Below are 18237 nucleotides of genomic sequence, written 5' to 3'. Positions count from 1 at the left end.
AGCCTGGGCCCACCCATTGTGGCAGAGATGCTGCCCTCCCCTTTTCCATCCTCATCGCTGCCCTTCATCCCCGTCCCCTGCTCCTTGTGCCCGCTCCACATTCACCTCCCTCTGCTTTCCTCTCCTTCCTCTTCCCCGCCTCTGTTCTACACTGGAAACCCTTTCCCAGGGTGGCTCTGGAGGCTCCCACAGATGGAATTTTCCCTTGTGAATAGAACTGGGCCAGTCTGGTACCAGTTCCTCAGTGGCAGAGACGTGGTCTCAGCAAAGGGACGTTTCTACTGGTGAGCACAGCTCTGTGAGGGCCATCCCTGCAAGTGCCCCTGCAGTGGGAGGGTTTGGTGTCCGTGGGGCTGGGCAGGGTGGAGGCTGCAGGGCACCTCTGTCACCGTCACTGTCACCCCGTGCCTCTCCCTCCTCCTGCTGGTTTTCCGGCCCCCCCAGTTTCCTGCTGAGGGGCAGCAGGGTGCAAGCCCACGAGGCACAGATTTCTCTGATTTGGCAACAGCCAGGCAGCCTCTCCCCTTTCGCTTTCAGCTGCCTCTTCCTCCCTTCCCCTGGGCAGCCCCAGCATCCGCCCCGCCGGGCCATGGAGCGCGGGGACCGCCAGCCCCTGGTGAGGAGCCCGAGCTCCTCGTACCGCACCTTCCCCGAGGGCACTGCCAGGAGGCTCGACAAGGAGTACCTGAGGTGAGCACCAGGCTGGGGCCACACGGTGGGCAGAGGTTGGGCTGTGGGCTGGGGGAGCTGAGGAAGAGCTGTTCCATATTCCTGCCGCTCCTGAGTTGCTTTGAGGGGAATCTCATCCTGCCCAAGGTGGCTGGAAGAGCCCACTTGGAAGCCCGATGGGTTTGTGTGACTCCTATGGGGGAATGAGGTCCTGCTGGGGGGCACGGGGGCTTTGAAAGAACTTTTTCCTTGCTCTGCTGGGATGAACCGGCTGCTGCTGGGTCCTCGGTGCCACCCAGCTCCAGCTTCTGCTTTTCTTGCTTTGTTGAACCCCCTGAAAACTGCCTGGCACACCAATGGAGCAGGAGCTCAGAGAAACCCCACCAGCCTGGGGCTGTGCAGGGCCATTCCCCAGGAAAATCCCTCTCTGAGTGTCACCAGAGCCCCGGCAAAGGCTGCGGGAAGCAGGGTTTAACTTTCTGCTGGCACCCAACACGTCCCCGTCTCTCCGTGCCTCCCTCAGGAGCCTCCACAACAAGCGGCTCTACCTGGCTGTGTTTGCCGCTGTCCTGGGCAACTTCAGCTTCGGCTTCGCCCTGGTTTATCCCTCCCCCGTCATCCCTGCCCTGGAGGCTCATCCCAGCCCTGCGCTGAGGCTGGACCAGCACACGGCGCCCTGGTTTGGGGTGAGGAGATGGGGGCAGGATGGGGCCAGAACCGGGGGTGCCCGGGGGGTGCCAGGCTCACACAGCACCCTGGTTTGGGGTCAGGAATTGGGGGGCAGAGCCGGGGCATGCCTGGGGGGTGCCAGGCTCAGCACCCCGGTTTGGGATGAGGAGCTGGGGGCAAGATGGGAGCAGAGCAGGGGTGTGCCTGGGAGGATGCCAGGCTCACACAGCGCCCGGGTTCGGGGTCAGGAGTTGGGGGGCAGAACCGGGGGTGCCAGGCTCACACAGCGCCCAGGTTCAGGGTGAGAAGCTGGGGGCAAGATGGGAGCAGAGCAGGGGTGTGCCCGGGGGATGCCAGGCTCACACAGCGCCTGGGTTCGGGGTCTGGAGTTGGGGGGCAGAACCAGGGGTGCCAGGCTCACACAGCACCCGGGTTCAAGGTGAGGAGCTGGAGGCAGGATGGGGGCAGAGCAGCGGTGTGCCTGGGGGGTGCCAGGCTCACACAGCGCCCAGGTTCGGGGTCAGGAGATGGGGGGCAGAATGGGGGCAGAGCCGGGGGATGCCCGGGGGGTGCCAGTCTCACACAGAGCCCGGGTTCGGAGCTAGGGGCAGGATGGGGGCAGAGGAGCGGTGTGCCCGGGGGGATGCCAGGCTCACCCGGCCCCTCTGCCTGCCCCGCAGTCGGTGTTCACGCTGGGAGCGGCGGCGGGCGGGCTCAGCACGATGCTGCTCAACGACTGCCTGGGCCGCAAGCTGAGCATCATGTTCTCGGCTCTGCCCTCGGCGCTGGGATACGCGCTGCTGGCCGGAGCCCAGGGCCTCTGGATGCTGCTGCTGGGCCGGGTGCTGACGGGCTACGCCGGCGGAGTCACCTCCGCCTCCATCCCGGTAAGGTGCCGGGGAAACGCCAGGCAGGGGGTGCTGCGGATGAACTGGGGGTTGCAGGGCAGGAGGTGCTGTGGGGCCCTGGATGGGCTGGGGGATGATGCTGGGGGCACCCCCGGCATCAGCAGAGCCCCGGGGCTGTGTGTGGGCGAGTGGGGATGGGGAGGATGCAGCAGGCAGGGATGGGGAGGATGCAGCAGGCGGGGATGGGGAGGATACAGCAGGCGGGGATGGGGAGGATGCAGCAGGCGGGGATGGGGAGGATGCAGCAGGAGGAGATGGGGAGGATGCAGCAGGCGGGGATGGGGAGGATGCAGCAGGCGGGGATGGGGAGGATGCAGCAGGCGGGGATGGGGAGGATGCAGCAGGCGGGGATGGGGAGGATGCAGCAGGAGGAGATGGGGAGGGTGTGCCCGCTTCGCAGCCCTGGCACGGGGTTGAGCCCGTTGGTGCTGGACTTCCTCGCCTGCAGGAAGGACGAGGCAGGTCCTCAGCCCCTGCTCCTCCCTGCAGTTATTTCCTCCCAAACACCAGCCTCGTGTTTCACACAGAGGGGAAGGCAGGAGTTGAGTAACACCAGGGCACCTCCTTCCAGTAACGGAGGCACTTGAGCACTTCTCCCACACCGGGGGAGGAGGGAAGTGGTGCTGCCGGCCAGGCTGTCCCCTCCTCTGGCCAGGTGCAGCTGGAACCATCATGTCCCAACCCCAGAGGGCAATTCCCCAGCAATTTGGGGTTCCTCTGGTCACAGGGTATGACTGCGAGGTGACAGTGGGCAGGGACAGCGGGTGACCAGGGGGTGTTGCAGCTCTCTGAAGTGTGTGTTGTCCCTGCCCAGGTTTACATCTCGGAGATCTCCCACCCGGGGGTCAGGGGGATGCTGGGTGCCTGTCCCCAGATCATGGCAGTGCTGGGCTCCCTCGTCCTGTACGCACTGGGCAAGTATCTCCCTGCTGTCCCTGTGTCCAGGAGGGGAGGGGGAGTTTAAAATGAACCTTCTCAGTGAGGGGAGGGCTTGTTCCCCTCGTAGCCACCACCACAGCTGTGCTGAGGGGGCTGCACAGGGCCATCGATGCCCCTTGCTCTGGTGTGTGTGCGCTGAGGGATGAATCCACAGCCCACACGGAGCTGTGGCAATCGCTGTGCTCCAGGTCCTGATGAGGTTGTGCCAGGGCTGAAGGGCACAGCACCCTGTGCATCACCTGCCAGCACGTGCCCTGCTTGCTGCAGGGTCTTGCTGGATCCTCTCAGATTTGCTGCGATTTCCCCACATCATGCTGCTGGAAATGCTGCTGTAATAGGAGAGAATACAGTCGAAATCTTGTTTTTTATTATTCCTCTTTTTCCCGCTGGGTTCATTAAATTAAATCATTGGGGTGCCCAGGTGGAGGCAAGGCCAGGACACCCATTCCTGAGTGTTTTCTCCCTAACTGTGCTGCTCTGGCAGGGCTGGTCCTGGACTGGCGCTGGCTGGCGGTGGCCGGGGAGGTGCCGGTGCTTGCCATGGTCCTCCTGCTCTGCTTCATGCCCAACTCGCCCCGGTTCCTGCTCTCCCAGGGCAAGGAGGAGGAGGCCCTGGGCTCCCTGTGCTGGCTGCGGGGTGAGGACACAGATTACGCCCGGGAGTACGAGCAGATCAAGGACAGCGTGAGGAAGCAGGTGAGGAAGCTCAGCACAGGGAGATGTAACATGAAAACTGCAAAATCCATCCACTGGGCAACTCCTGAGCCCCCCTCTGGCTGCCAGGTGGTTCCCAGAGGTGTTCTGACTTCGTGTTCCTGCCTTTGTCCCCTCCAGAGCCGTCGGGTGTCCTGTGCTGAGCTCAAGGACCCCTTCCTTTACAAGCCCATCCTGATTGCGGGGGGAATGAGGTTCCTGCAGCAGCTCTCGGGGGTCACCTGCATCCTCGTGTACCTGCAGCCAATATTCAAGAAAACATCTGTCATCCTGGTGAGCCCTGGGGCTCAGCTCCTGCTCAGGCTGCCTGGGCCTTCAGTGGGGGCTGCCCAATGCTCCCAGTTCCCTACAGATATAAAACCCTTTTTTAAAGGACCTGCCCTGCAAAAGGCTGAGGGAAGACGGGGAGCAGGACTGGCCTCACTGTCTCCCTGCTCCTCCTCTGAGCTTCAGGCTCATCATCTCCAGTCTCCCATTGGGAGAACAGCCTTGGCCAAGTCATCAGCAGCTGGGACCTGCCCCTTCTCCCAGCTCAGCTTCCCCACTGTTATTTTGCAGAAAGCAGAGTACGACGCAGCTCTGGTGGGCCTGGTTCGTCTGTCCGCAGTGGCCATCGCTGCTGTGTCGATGGATAAAGCTGGGAGGAAGATTCTCCTCTTTGTATCAGGTACGGCTCTCTCCACTTCTCCCATTCTCCTCCCAAGGGCAGCTCTTATTGAAGGATTTGCAGGAGCTCTGCAAGTGTGCAGGAGTGGAAACTTCAGCCCTACGAAGCTCAGGGAGGCAGGGCGGTCTCATTCCCTTGGTGCTGGTTCAGCTCCTCAGAGGGGTATTCCCAGGAGCTGGGCATGGAGAGGCTCCCTCACGCCTCCCTCTCACTGTGCTGCTGCCTCTCTCCACAGCTGGTGTCATGTTGGTCTCCAACCTCACCATGGGGCTCTACATCCACTTGGTGCCAGCTTCTCACAACGGCACCGTGGCCAACGCCACCCTGGCGAGCTCTGCCCGCCTCCCTGCCGAGCCAACAAACTACATCACCCTCATCCCCCTGCTGGCAACCATGCTCTTCATCATGGGTAGGTGCAGGGAGCCCAGCACGGGCCCCAGCCAGGGGAGGGTGTTTCTCACCAAGGCAGGGCGATGTGCAGCACAGAGATTGGGGCTGGAGTTGGAAGGGAGGCAGATGTCCCTGGGAAGAACAGAAAGGTGGCTCTGAAGTCACTTTGAGGAGTGACATGAATCGGATGGATAATGATTGCAGGATTGCTCAGGGCTCTTCTGCCCTCCTCAGTGACATTCTAAGCCTGACCCCCTTGCCCTCCTCCCCTGCAGGTTACGCCATGGGCTGGGGCCCCATCACTTGGCTGCTCATGTCCGAGATCCTCCCTCTCAAAGCCCGTGGGGTGGCCTCGGGCCTCTGTGTGGTCGTGAGCTGGCTGACAGCCTTCACCCTGACCCAGTTCTTCCTCCCAGTCGTGGTGGGTACTGCCCGGGGGGTGCCAGCAGCCCCTCCTCAGCCTCTCTCTGCACCACTCACAGCTGGTTTCTGCCTCACTTTCCAGAACGCCTTCGGCCTCGAGGTGCCCTTCCTGTTCTTCGCTGTCATCAGTGCTGGGAACATCTTCTTCACGGGCTGCTATGTGCCTGAAACCAAAGGCAGGTCCCTGGAGCAGATCGAGGCCTTCTTCAGGACCGGCCGGAGGTCGTTCCTGAGGTAGGAGCTGCCCGTGCCCAGGCTGGAGGACAAAGCAAACTTGTGCTGCTGGAAGTGGAGGCTGGAGCTCCCTGTGGGAGAGGAAAGGGCAGCAGTGATCGTCTGGCTCTGGCTGTAGAAGCTGCCAGCTGGAACTTTACCTTCCCTTCCTGTCACCCAACACTACCTGTTGCTCTCTGCACAACCTGTCAGTCCTTGGGATGGGAGCAGCTCACAGGGCAGGCTGGAGATGAAGGTGTCCTGAAGGATGATGGTGTGGCTGTGGACAGGAGACCACGGCTGTCCTTTGCTCAGCAGCCTCTGAGGGCTCGGCTGGAGCTGAGTTTACAGCTGGAGCCGTTCTGGCAAAAGCTCATCCTGTAGCTGCAGGAATAAAACAGTTTTGCCTTCAACTGCAGGACATTGCCTTGATTTGCAGAGAAGGGAGGGATGGGAGAGGCAGAGCAGGGCTGTGACAAGGGGACCACAGCAGCCTGCAGCTCCCCAGAGGAGTCTCAGGCACTCAAGGACCGTGAAAGAGGCAGAGCCAGATCTTTTGTATAAAAAGCTGCCACGTTTTATTGCTCTAAAAACACACATTACACTAGAAGCCTAATGAACAAGACCAAATACAGTTCACAAAGAAAACCCAGCACAAAAGAATGGGAACAGACAAACATTCAGCTGTAGTGCAAGTGATTCCCTGTGGAAAAGACACAGTGAGAACTGACAACACTTTGTGCTGGGGTGGGTCCTTCCCACCCTGGGGTTTGACCCACCCATAAAGAGGGAGGTGGAGGAGCCTCCACCTCCATCACTTTGAGATTTCAACTGCATAGTTAGTAGCAAATCAGTCTTACCCCTTTCCTGTGTGTCCTGTGAGATTAGGAACTTTTTTATAATTGTTTTTTAGAGCTAACCCGAGGTAAAACACGGCTGCAGGAAGTGGTTATGGCTGTGAGGAACAAATGGCCTTGCTTAGTCCTGCCTGACTCCTCCCAAAAGGGCAGAAGCACAAAGGCTGAGCTGTGCCCAAGCTCCTGAAATGCACTTGGCACCCCGAGGGCTGCGCCTGGGACATTCAGCCTGCTGTCACAAGGAGGAAGGGGTAAAACAGCAGGGTTGAGCCAGCCCTCCAGATGTGCCAGCTGCCATTCTGATCTCCTGCAGCAGGAGATGAGAAATCACCCAAGAGAAGATGTGCTTTATCACAGCATTAATTTAAAACAGTCTAGGACAGAGGGAGAGTGGTGGGCCAAAATAAAAAAAAAAAAACCCACAGAAAACATTCAGTATTAAACCTACCCTTTGCTGCTGAGACCCTTTTCCAGAAAGATGTTCAGCCCTGGCTGGAACACAACTTTTTCTAAGCATGGCCTGACTACGAGAGGTCTCAAGAGCCTCTGGTTTCCACTGACCTTCTGAAGATCAGGGTTTCTGGCAGCCCTGTGCTCGAGCATTCTCTTTCTCACATGGCTATGGACCAGGTCTTGATATCTTCCCTTCATTGAAACCCTTCCCTGAAGACAGTGGATGTTTTTTTCCTGAGGAAAAAAATGACAGAGATGAATTGAGCTTCCCAGGGCTCAGCCTGAGGAGGAAATGCCCCACTAGGAAATGAGGTTGGACTCCAGCTCCTGAGAGAACCTCACCGGAGGAGCATTTTCTGAGTGACCTCCTTTGTGCAGCACAGCAAACCCGAGGGCTTTTGCTGCAACCTTTGGAGTCTGAGAAATCACAGTGGCTCTTCCCAGAGGTAGAATGGTGTTTTTATTCACTGCACACACAGAGAATCAATGGGTGTTACACAAGCAGCTCCTGCCCGGGGCAGCGAGCTCTGCTCTGCTCTTGGTGCCCCAGGGGACACGCACGAGTGGCAGAGCCATGGAAGAGTGGCAGAAATGCTGCCCTGGTGACTGGTGTGTGACAGGCCACTGCTCCTTCCACTCTTGGTGACAATAATTTGCTGTCCTCACCCGCCCCTGAGCCCTCACAGCATCTCCTTTCCACGGCCTGGAGAGCAGAACCTGCTTCTCAGAGCCCCTGTGGATCAGCCATCCCACCTGGATGCCCCCAGCAGGGCTTGGGTTGAGCCTGTGAAACCTCCAGAGCAGGGTTTGAACTTCATTTGTCCTTGCACAGCTCCAAGCAGCCCGAGGGTGCCTCTAAACACAACTAACAACCACCATGCACTGGCATTTAACTACGGGGATGCTACTACTCTAAAGCTCCTCCCTATCTCCACCAAACAGGCTCACACGGAGGTGAGACCATGCACTGGCTGTCACTGCAGCCCTCACAAGCCACAGGTGCTGTCACCGAACCTGTCTGCAACGATGGCAGCGTCTGGCTTGGTTCCAAAACTGCACCAGACAGCCCAAATTCCCAAGGGTTCCCACTCCAGACAGCTCCTGTAGGAGTAACCAGCCTTGGAGCACGGATCTGAGCCACCTGCAGCTGTGACAGGCACAGACACTTCAAGCACTGTGGCCAAAGGCTCCAGCTCAGCTCTTCCAGGGGAGTTCCCTGAGGCTCATTTCCAGCTCGGGGCTGAGCTTTGCCACCTGCTCATGGTGGCAGATCAGTGCAGATTCTTCTCTTGCCTCAGCCCCAGGCACAAACCCCACGGTGACAGCACTGCTGGGGCTCCAAGGGAGCAGAGTGGACCCTGCCCACGCCAAGGAGCCCTGCAGGTGACCTGGAGCAGCACCCACCTCCCCCAGCCCCAGGGGCCACGTCAGGAGGAGGGACAGGCGAGGCCAGAGAGGGTCCCAGATGTTCTGTGCTTCCTCAGAGCACCCTGGAGGTCTCAGCCCTGGAGCTGTGCTCTCCTGACACTCAAGCTACAGCAGAACTACTCACAGAGCAAAGCTGGCACTACCAGAGACATTGACATGCATCAGTCTGCAACATTCCTCTACTAAACACTACAGAATGTCCCACACCCCCCTGAAATCAAAGCAGGTGCCCATTCCTGAGGCAGGGCTCTGCCCTTGAGCCACCCAGAGGTTATTCCTGCTGGAATATCCCAAATTCCTGCTGCAGCACCCATCCCTGCAGGCAGCAGGAGGCTGTGGGGCAATGGCCCGTGCATTGCATTCAGCACCAGGGATCAGCCAAGGGCTGGGGGCTCCAAACCAGCACAGCTTTTATGGAAAAAAGCTGCCTTTAAGGAAAAAAATCCAGGCTGGTGGTGCCTGCTCTTCATCCCAGACAAGGAGTGTTGGAGAAATCCCAGTCCAAAGGCAGGGGGGAAGTGGCTTTGCACAAAAAGGGTGCCCACACCCAGCTGCAGAGGCCTCTGGAAATCCTGACTGGTGAGAATCCTCACAGCTCTGAGCTCCAGGGAAGAAGCAGCAGCCCACAGGAGCAGCTTGAGGAAAGGCAGGGTCCAAGGAGAGGTTTCAGACCCCTCTGACAGAGAGCACTCAGCCTCCAGCAGCATTTCTGAGACCACAGCACAGCCCCTCTGTACCCAAGGATTCAAATGGGGACACACAGTGCTGGTGGCTGTCCCAACCCAGCCCAGTTTTCCTCCCTTCTCTGTCCCAGAAGAGGGGGGAAACACAGTTTGTCAAGCTTGTGGCCCAGAAAAAGACAAAGGGGTCAAAGGACAACACACTTTTTTTCCAAGTGTCTGAGGAACACTCTGAAGGCTGAAATTGGAATTTGCAGCAGCCAGGGCTGTCCCTGCGTTCAGAGACCCCTGGTGAATTGAGGCAGCCCTGTGAAGGACAGGAAACAGAGCACTCCTTTCTCCTGTATCAGAGAAAATCAGCCCCATCAAAATACTTAAATAACTAGAAATAAATTATTCCCCCTTTTCCTAATCAAAACAAAAAGCGACCATATAAAAATCAAATAAATTAAAATCCCCAGGATGAACTGATGAGAAGAGGGGGATCTGGACTCAGTGAGCAGTTTTGTACTGCATGGTACAAAGCAAACAGAAAATACAATGTGAAAACCACAGAAAGAGCCTGGAATAGCAAAGTAAAACATCCCAGCTGCCCACACTGAAACGGTGCAGCCTCTCCTCTGTTTGCACAGGGAGGATGTGCCACCTTCCCATACAAAACCAGCTCGGGGCTGATGCAAAAAATCACAACCCCAAAGACAAAGGCTGTACCAGGCAAGCAAAGAGCAGGTCCCTTCCCAGAGGGATGCAGGGAGGTGACAAAGCAGAGTCCCAGGCTCACGAGGCAGGAATGCACATCAGTGACCCCCACACCAGCAAAAATCCCACTTGGCTCAAGAAACAACTTCCTTTTCAGCTGAGGTACAGCAAATATTGTTTCCCTCCCACCCCAGTAAAAGAGTGAGGCTTAAGAAAAGTGCCCTTCTTAAGACAAAGTAATTAATTCTTATAATTTAAGTAAATTGCAGTAACTGCCTGCAGCTGTATCCAGAGGAAGCACGGATTGTGCTTTGAAGGTCCCAGGATGTGCCCAGCAGCTCTGGGGTGGATTTTATCTTCAGGTGGGTTTTTGCTGGAAGTCCTTTCCCCAGTGCCTCCAGTACCTGATCCCATAATTAAAATAATGGAAGAGGACCAAGCTGAAGCACCAGGGGGCTTTGCAAACCCTGGGTCAGGTGTTGTACCTAGAAGGGCCATCCCAGGGAGTTCTCCTAAACTCATGGAACCTGCACTGGCAGGTCCTCTGTCCCTCCTCACCCATCCAGAGGACACTCCCCAAAGGGGGACTCCAAAAAAACACCAAAAAGGCTGGGAAAGCAGCACTCAGAGGGCCAACACCTCTGTAGCAAAAAGAAGAAAAAAAAGATTAAAAACGAGGGGCACTGTGAGATGTTGGGTTGAGGGTTGAGAAGGAGCGACGTGCTGAGGTCTGGCTGCTGGTGTGAGGAGAGGACACAGCCTGCCCCAGCCCCTGAGATTTCCAGTTGCTGCAGCATCCAGGGAAATCGTGGTGTAGGAAGGAGTGGAGAGGACAGAGGGAAGGGCAGAGTGGATTTCCACGTCTCCTCCATCTCAGTGTCCAGGAGATGCCACCTGAGCTCCTGTCCTTCAGAGAGCCTGTCCCTCCAGGGTCCCCGTGAGCTTCTCCTCATCCATCTGCTTCTGCTGCTGGTGGATCCTGGCATAGGAGATGGCATCTCCCCTGTGGAGAGAAGGGACAGCGTGGGGATGGCAGGGATTGTCCCAGCTGGGGCCTGGCTCTCCATGCCCAGGGATTCCAGCAGTGGAACCACACTCGCCAGCCCTCTGCAGCCCCCAGAGCTGCTCTGTGCCCCAGAGCTGGGCCCGTCCACCCAACAGCTGCAGGAAGAAGAGCAAGGCACCCTCAGGACGAGCTGGCCTGAACTCCCAAAAGCTCAGAGCTGCAGCAGCCTTCCCTCCCAGCGCTCTGAGATGAGAGAGATTTTCTCTGGTCGCATTCACCCCTCAGCACAGTCCATGCAAGAGGCAAGCAGAGCCTCAGGGAGGTGAACGGAGCTCCATCTCCCCCTCCCCTGCCCTCCACGAGCAGCTGGACCTCTCTTACTTCTTCCCAAGAGCCGACAGACCGTAGAGCACGCCGGTGGCGAAGGCGACGGCGTTGCCGAAGAGCGTGGTCAGCGTCAGGCTGAGCACGACAGGAAACACGGCCATCCTGGAAGAGAGGGGCAGCCCTCAGCGCCAGCCCCGCTCCCCACGGGGCACAGGGGGGTTCTTTTTTCCCCGGGATGTGCCCTGGGCAGCCCCCGGAGCAGCCTCACCCGCAGTAGAGGGCGGCTTTCTGCCAGGCCCGCAGGCGGTCGGCCCTGGCGGACACGGCGTTGGCGAACTCGATGAACTGGCAGCAGAAAGGGGCCTCGCACAGGAACAGCACGAAGGCGTTGAGCCTCCAGAGAGAGCAAACTGGGGTTAGTCCTGACTCTGAGTCAGCAATTAATTAATTAACACGATTAAGTCAGCGATGCCCCCCCAGTCCCACAGACAGCACACACCCCATGCCCCGTGCAGGTGAAGGGAATGGTCAGGCTGGGCCCCACTGCACTCTCCCCACTTGATAATTTCCACATTTCCAAGCTCTGCTGCCCCAGACTTATTTTGGACGAGCATATCTCAGTATTTACCTAAAAATGCATGTTGCCCTGAGATCTCCTAGTTTGCTGAGCGTTCATACTAAAGTAGAAGTGTGCAGCTTCTCACGCTCCTTAATGTAAACAAAAGATCATGTTTTGTAAATATTGCCACTGTTATGAATTCCTCCTCCAAGAGAAGGGGAGGTTGAATGACAGCCTCCTTGACCAATGTGGGTAAGGGGTGGGGATGCCCACTCTCCAATCCATGGTCACCTTGCTAGAAGTATTTAATAAGAAGAATAAACGAAGAGTGGGTCTCCTGCCCTGCTGCTCTGGTGAACCCAAACCTCTGTCTCCAAGCATGTCCTCATCTGCTAAGCTTGCAGTGATAAATGCATAAAGAAATAATATAGCTAGAATAAACCTAACATCTCAACCCGCCTGATGGAGCAAGATCTGGCAATTCCCAGAGCCCGATGGATGTTTCACTCCCATCCTCTGCCCAGGCAGGGCAGCTCTGCCCCTCTCAGTGGGGCCTGGTTAACAACACCTCCCTCCCAGCAGGAAAATGAAAATGAAAAAGCAGGAAAATGAAAATGAAAATGAAAAGAAACCCTGCTCACATCATCCACACGCCGGCCGCGATGTTCAGGGGGTTGATGGTGACACAGTTCCAGAGACCAGCACAGGCACAGGCTGGAAAGAAAGAGGATTTCAGTGACTGTCCTGCACACCCTTGGCCAGCACAGGGCGGTGGGTGGAAAGGTCTGGTGGCCCAAAAGGAGCCTGGAATGCAGGGAAGAGCCCTCCTGTGGTATCCTTTTGCTCTGAGTGCTGTTCCAGCAATTATTTCCCTTGTGTACAACAACATTTGCTTGCCCATGGACTCCAGGACGTGCACCTGGATTTTATGTGCCAAGGAATTCCTACTGCTTTACCCCAAGCAGTGCCAGCAGGTTCCACCTCTGAGCAGCACAGGGCGAGTTCAGCAAAAGCATGAATTGCACACAGGAAAAATAATAAATACAGCAGAGGTGAACCCAGCCTCTGCCACTCACTGCTGGTTCTGGGCAGCTGCACCAGAGATGGGCAGAAAAGAGCCAAGTTTGGGTCTCTGCTAATACAAAAGGAAGTGAATAAAGCCCCAAATCACCCCAGTGCTCCTGGCTCTGTAACTCAGGGAGAAGAACCAGGCAGCAGGGACCGAGCTGAGCTGCATCCACCTCCTTGGTGCCTCATTAAACTTGCAGAGTGTTCCTGGCACCTGATACGGGCCCTTCCCTCTGCCAATGCCAGAGCAGGAACCAGGAACTCGAGCCCAGGTGGGAGCAAACAACAAACAGCAGCTCAGCAAACAACATCACACTGTGAAACTCCAGCTAAAATTAATTCTACAGCCTTTAAAGGCTGTCCTGGGGATGAGAGAGAGCAGCAGAGTCCCTCTCTGAGGATGAGAGCAGCCCTGGATTGAGGATTTGGGGTGTCTGTTAAAGGGATCCCTGAGCAGAGCTGCTGTGAGCAGCCCTGACCTTCAAAAGCCTGGCACATGCTTGCAAGGTTTCTTCTAAGCAGTCATTGCTGAATCCTCAAAGTTCCTTTAAAAATAGTTATCCTTGTTCACCAGGCTGGGAAGCAGAACTGCAGGCAATGACAGGACAGGCTGAAGGTCATCCCACAAGCAAGTGACCCCCTGGCCTTAGGAAACACCAAAAAACGTTAATTTTTAACACTTCCTAGAACTAATCCCACAGGACCCTAAATCTTCTGGAGAGTCCTGCAAGAACAAGATCAGCTAGCAGAGGGGATATGCCAGAGGGAGTGTGAATATCTGTGCTCCAAGGGACTTCTCATCCTCCCATCCCACAGGGACTGATATCAGTCACCCCACTGCAGGGGAAACTGAGGCAGCAGGGTGGGATGATCTGCTCATGGTCACACGTGCAAACAGCTGGAGAGGAGCAATGGCAAGCAGGATTCCTGGGAGCTGTGGGCAGCGTGGAGAGCAGGGCACAAACCAGGGGGTTCTAACTCCCTATGAGCACCAAACCCGTGGGTGCTGATGGAAGGGAAGCACCCCAGGCTCGTGGCACTCGTTGTGCCCCAGGAAAGGACATTCCTGACAATAATGCTGGCTGACTTTCTGGCACTTCATAATTAGCAGAGCAGCAAAACCTCTCAGCTATCCCCCAAACACAGCCAGGGCTGGGGCAGGGCCCTGCCTTGCTGATCAGGGTAGCAGAGCACAGAGGCCCAGGAAGGTCCCAGCAGGGCTCCAGCACACAACAAACCAAGGGAAGCAGAATGTTCTTTCCCAAGCAAGTTTTTTTCTCCTAATTAAACCAACCAGGGCTTGTTTTGCCAGGTTTCTGGTTTGGTTTCGTCCCCAAACACTCCAAAACAACCCTGCAGCACCGTGTCCCTGCAGCAGTCCTGGCTCAGCAACCGCCCCAGTTGCCAGAGGACCAATGACCCAGGAAACAGAGCTGAGCAAGCCCCACGTCAGCAGAAGCACAGAGCAGCAGGAAAGGAGTCAAAGGTTTGGGATCACAGGAGCACTGCCCCCAGAGCTGCTGCCAACAGCCACAGAGACAGGCTCGGTGACCTTGGGTCTCCTCGGCAGAGCTGCTCATCCCACAGCAGCCTGGTACATCCTTTGTCCCACTGGGGCAGGATCAGTTCCTCCCTCACGAGCTCATCCCACCCCTGCCGAGCCAGAAATTTCTTTTTAAAATATTTTCTTTTCGAACAGAGGTCTCACTACAGGGTTAAAATGCAGATAATGCTCAGTGGCACGTAAGCTATGGGAAACAGACAGTTCTGCCATTTGTTTAACTGCTGTCCCATCTCAAGTCCCTGAGGAAGGACAAATAACTGGGAGCTAAAAAGAGGGGGGAAGGACACTCTTCCCTACAAAGGCTCTATTCATTTCCAGCAGCTGGTCACTGTCCTCAACACAAGCCTATTTTTGCTCCTAGAGCGTTTTACAAAAGCCACAGACTCTCCTCGTCCCATTACAAACAGGAACACAGGGAGAGAAGGGACTTGGCCAAGGTCACCAAGACAGCGTGTGCAGGAGCCAGAAACGGATCCTGAACCTTGTCTGTCTGGTTCTTGCTCCAGCCCTTGGATTTTTCTGGCTGAAGCAAGTTGTGGCTGCAGGTGTTTGCATGTGGCAGATGTTGTCTGCTGCTCTCACCTCCACTAACGAAGTTTCTCTTCCTTTCTGAGGGAATTTTTCCTTCTGTAAAAAATAATCCAGCCCTGTAGCAGTGTTACAATCCAGTTGTTCAAAATCCTTATAAATTAGTTTTGTTCTTTCACAGCGAGCTCTGGGAACAGCAGCAAACTCCAGCCCCGCTGGTTTATTCATCACCTCCTCTCCAAACCATCCACCTTCAGGAAGGTGATGCTGAGCAAGCAGCACTTTGAAGAGGAGTGTTGGTAGCACTGGGCACTGGTTGTTTTTTTCACAATCCCCCTTTTCCCTGTTCTTTAGGAGACTTTGTGCCTCGTTCTCTGCCTGATAAAGAGACAGTCAGGGCTCCAGAGCCAGCTGTCACTCCCCAGATCTTTGGCAAACCCTGTTAAGAGCCTGGCTCTTCTTCCAAAAGCTTCTCCCAGACTCACCCAAAGACATAAAACTCTCCTCTTTCCTGTAAAAACAAACCACGAGGTCGCAGAGCCGTGAACAAAAGGTTGGGAAAATAATCCAAGTACAATTCAGCTGCTTTGAAACACGAGGACAGAGAGGGAAAAAGAAGAAATTTGCACTTTCAAGCCACCCACCAGCTGCTGCAGCACGAGGCAGTGCCACCAGCTCCTCACCCTCCATCCACATCACCCTCTGCATGGGATAAAACTGCAGGAAAAGTGCCAAGGCTCTTGCTGCAGCCACAGCCCGTGGGAAAGATGCTGCTCCCCTGAACCCCCACCTGGGACCTGCTCCACAGACATTTCCCAGCTGGTTCTGCTGGCTGCTGGCCGGGCCAGGAGCGCGGGGGCCTCCGGCAGGGCATGGAGGGGCCCCCTAAGAGCAGATCCCACCAGATCCTGTCACACCTCCAGAATTTCAGCACCCAGCACACAAAACGGTGAGAGCAGCACAAGTTTTACCAGCCAGGACAAAAAGGGTTTTCAGGAGCCTGCCCAGTGATAGCACAGGGTGTAAATGTCAGCTCCAAAAGCATCGTGGGGTTGTGCAGCTCAGTGCCAAGGCAAAAGGCAGGCGTGGGGAGGGGCAGGGGGAGAGGGTGATCAGACACAAAGCTCCAGCTGATGGAATAAATCAGGGCTGACTGCTCTGGCTGAGAAACCTTCTTGTTTAACTTGAAGTCGTGGACCTGAAGCAGAAGAAATTCTCCATCCTGTGCTCTGCAGGAGATCAGACTAAGCGGTCATAACAGTCCCTCCTGCTTTTAAGAGCTATTAATCTCTCCATAGAATGTAGCAAAACAGCACTCCAGGACAGGCTGATTTCTGGCAAAGTTGCTGAGACTCTTTCCCTGGGAAAATTTTTTTCAGCAGCAGGTAATTCTGAGCTCAGCCAACTCGCTCTGCGTCTGCAGCTCCGTTCTGTGTGTCCTACCAAAGCCCTTAAAAACACACAGCACAAACCAGAACCATTCTCCAGCTTCAGTAAAACCCACGGGCAGGCCTTCTGCAATCAGCAACAGGAGCAATGGGAAACATCCTCTGACAGTCAGGATGGGGGGAAAAACAAGTTGCAGGAACATATAAACATCCAAAATATAGGATAAACCAAACCCTGTGGCCGCTCTTCCTGCCCTGAGCATGGTGCTCATAGTAAAATCATCTACTGTGCCTGCCCACAGCCCTCCTGCAGCTCCAGGGGCTCAGCTGCTGCTCCCAGGGAGTGCCATGGCCAAGGAGAACTCTGGGATTTGCAGACTGCCCTGTGACGTCCCCGCTGCTGGGTACCAAAGTTCAGCAGGCTTGGTGAGCACAGAGCACATCCCTGGTGTGCAGCTGCACCCACCCCGCCCCAGGCACAGCCAGCGCTCTCCCTCCTGCCCCAAACACAGCAAACCAGTGCCCAGAGCTGGCACCGACCCATCACCCCAAAAACCCCTCCTGGCACAGCCCCCTGTGCCAACACCACCCCCTCAAAGGCAGCAGGAGGGGCACAGAGGGAAGGGGATACTCACACATGCCCCCGATGACCCCGGCAATCCTGCAGAGCCACCTGTACCACCAGGTCATGCCCTCATCGGCGGAGGCGGCCGCTGCCTCGGGGGCTGCTGCTGCTGCTGGGAACTGCTCATCCTGCGAGCTCATCTCCCCCAGCCGCCGGGGGCTCAGCGCCCTGCCGCCCACCTGAGCCCCCAGGTGTCACCCCCTCGTGCAGCCAGCCCAGGGGACAGCCCCTAAAGCCAGGCCTGGCTCTGTCTGCGTGTCCCCATGCAGGGCCTGGCGCCCCAAGGGCTGACAATGGAGGGTGGCTGGCTGCAGAGCGATGCCAGCGGGCCTGGAGCTGCTCCACTGCTGTCTCGAGCTGCATTGTGGGTCCCCCCCGGCAGCAGGCAGGGCTTTGGCTTTGATGTCACTTGCATTAAAAGGCTGTGGGCAGAGCTCTGCTGCTCACATTCATCAGCACAGGCATGGCCGTGCACCTCACGGCAGCTCTGGAACCGCGGGTGTTGTTATCCGGGCAAGGCAGAGTTTGCTTCTCCAGAAAGGGAAAAGGAATCCTCACTCTGATGGGAATGGCACGCTGTGGCAAAATTCTGCTCTCTGGATAACAGGGCTGCACTCCCCTTATCTGACTGGAATTGCATTTTCTCCCTAAAAATGGGAGCAGAAGCAGCACTGTGGCAAAATTCTGCTCTCTGGATAACAGGGCTGCACTCCCCTTATCTGACTGGAATTGGGTTTTCTGCCTAGAAATGGGAGCAGAAGCAGCACTTTGCAAGTAGATGCCCCAGCTGGCAACCTGGTGGTGTCCAAACGGGACAGGGGAACAGCCTGAACTCTCCTAAATGCTGAAGGCAACAGCTGCATTTTGTGCAGATGGACACGGGACACAGCAGAGCCCAGCTCTGCACAGGAGATCTGGAACAATAAATAGCAGTGAGACCTGGGATCCAGAGCAGAGTGGGAAGACAGATCCCATCTGCTAAAAGGTTACAAAAAAGGGATTAAGGAAAGGATGTCTTTTCATTACCATCTCCTGTCAGACAGGAAATGAAGGCCCAGGGCCTGCATCACCCACGCACTGCAGAGGGACAGCTGATGTCTCCAGCTCCTCGAGGATCTCACTTCAGGAATCTGTTTTCTGGCTCTTCCAGGAATGGAACGTAAATCTGGAGGCTGGCAAGCAAAAAACTCCAGGTTTAACCAGCAAAAGAACAGCTATTAATTAAGAGGAGCATTTGTGGTTGTAGTAGGATGTCAGAGAATCCAAGTGAGAGAAAGCAGGAGCAGGGTTACAACTGCCCAGGCAGAACCATTTATTGCATCCAGCGTGAAGAGCAAGTGCAGATGTGTCCAGCCAGGCTCCAGGTGCAGAAAAGACCCTTCAAGCAGTATATTGTGATTTTGAGGAGCATGACAGATTTGGACCAAAGCACAGCCCAATGTTCAAGATACTGAAAAAAAAAG

At 56.1% G+C, this 18237-nt stretch overlaps 2 protein-coding genes across 3 annotated transcripts; one reads left to right on the top strand and one right to left on the bottom strand.

Moving 5' to 3' along the window:
- The first annotated feature begins 391 nt into the window (after nt 1-391).
- On the top strand, nt 392-5976 carry SLC2A6 (solute carrier family 2 member 6). Of its 2 annotated transcripts, XM_063410036.1 has the most exons (10): nt 448-690; nt 1193-1355; nt 2019-2225; nt 3061-3160; nt 3670-3881; nt 4020-4172; nt 4458-4566; nt 4802-4975; nt 5232-5377; nt 5462-5976. In XM_063410036.1, exons 1-10 carry the CDS (start codon nt 590-592, stop codon nt 5615-5617), a joined length of 1521 nt encoding a protein of 506 aa, XP_063266106.1. In that variant the 5' UTR covers nt 448-589; the 3' UTR covers nt 5618-5976. The 2 variants fall into 2 exon arrangements, with proteins under 2 accessions (XP_063266104.1, XP_063266106.1); XM_063410034.1 differs by having other exon boundaries at nt 392-690; nt 3670-4172.
- Nucleotides 5977-6146: 170 nt separating this feature from the next.
- On the bottom strand, nt 6147-17148 carry CACFD1 (calcium channel flower domain containing 1). Its single transcript, XM_063410046.1, has 5 exons — nt 16785-17148; nt 12243-12315; nt 11311-11436; nt 11097-11204; nt 6147-10712 (listed from the first exon to the last, which is right to left on the bottom strand). The coding sequence occupies exons 1-5, from the start codon at nt 16912-16914 to the stop codon at nt 10619-10621; spliced, it is 531 nt and encodes a 176-aa protein (XP_063266116.1). The 5' UTR covers nt 16915-17148; the 3' UTR covers nt 6147-10618.
- Between the last annotated feature and the right edge of the window lie 1089 nt (nt 17149-18237).

Source organism: Prinia subflava, chromosome 12, assembly GCF_021018805.1.
Source record: "Prinia subflava isolate CZ2003 ecotype Zambia chromosome 12, Cam_Psub_1.2, whole genome shotgun sequence".
In the NCBI taxonomy this organism is placed as follows: Eukaryota; Metazoa; Chordata; class Aves; order Passeriformes; family Cisticolidae; genus Prinia; species Prinia subflava.
The sequence above is the reverse complement of the archived record's forward strand: the minus strand, read 5'-3'. Positions and strand labels throughout refer to the sequence as shown.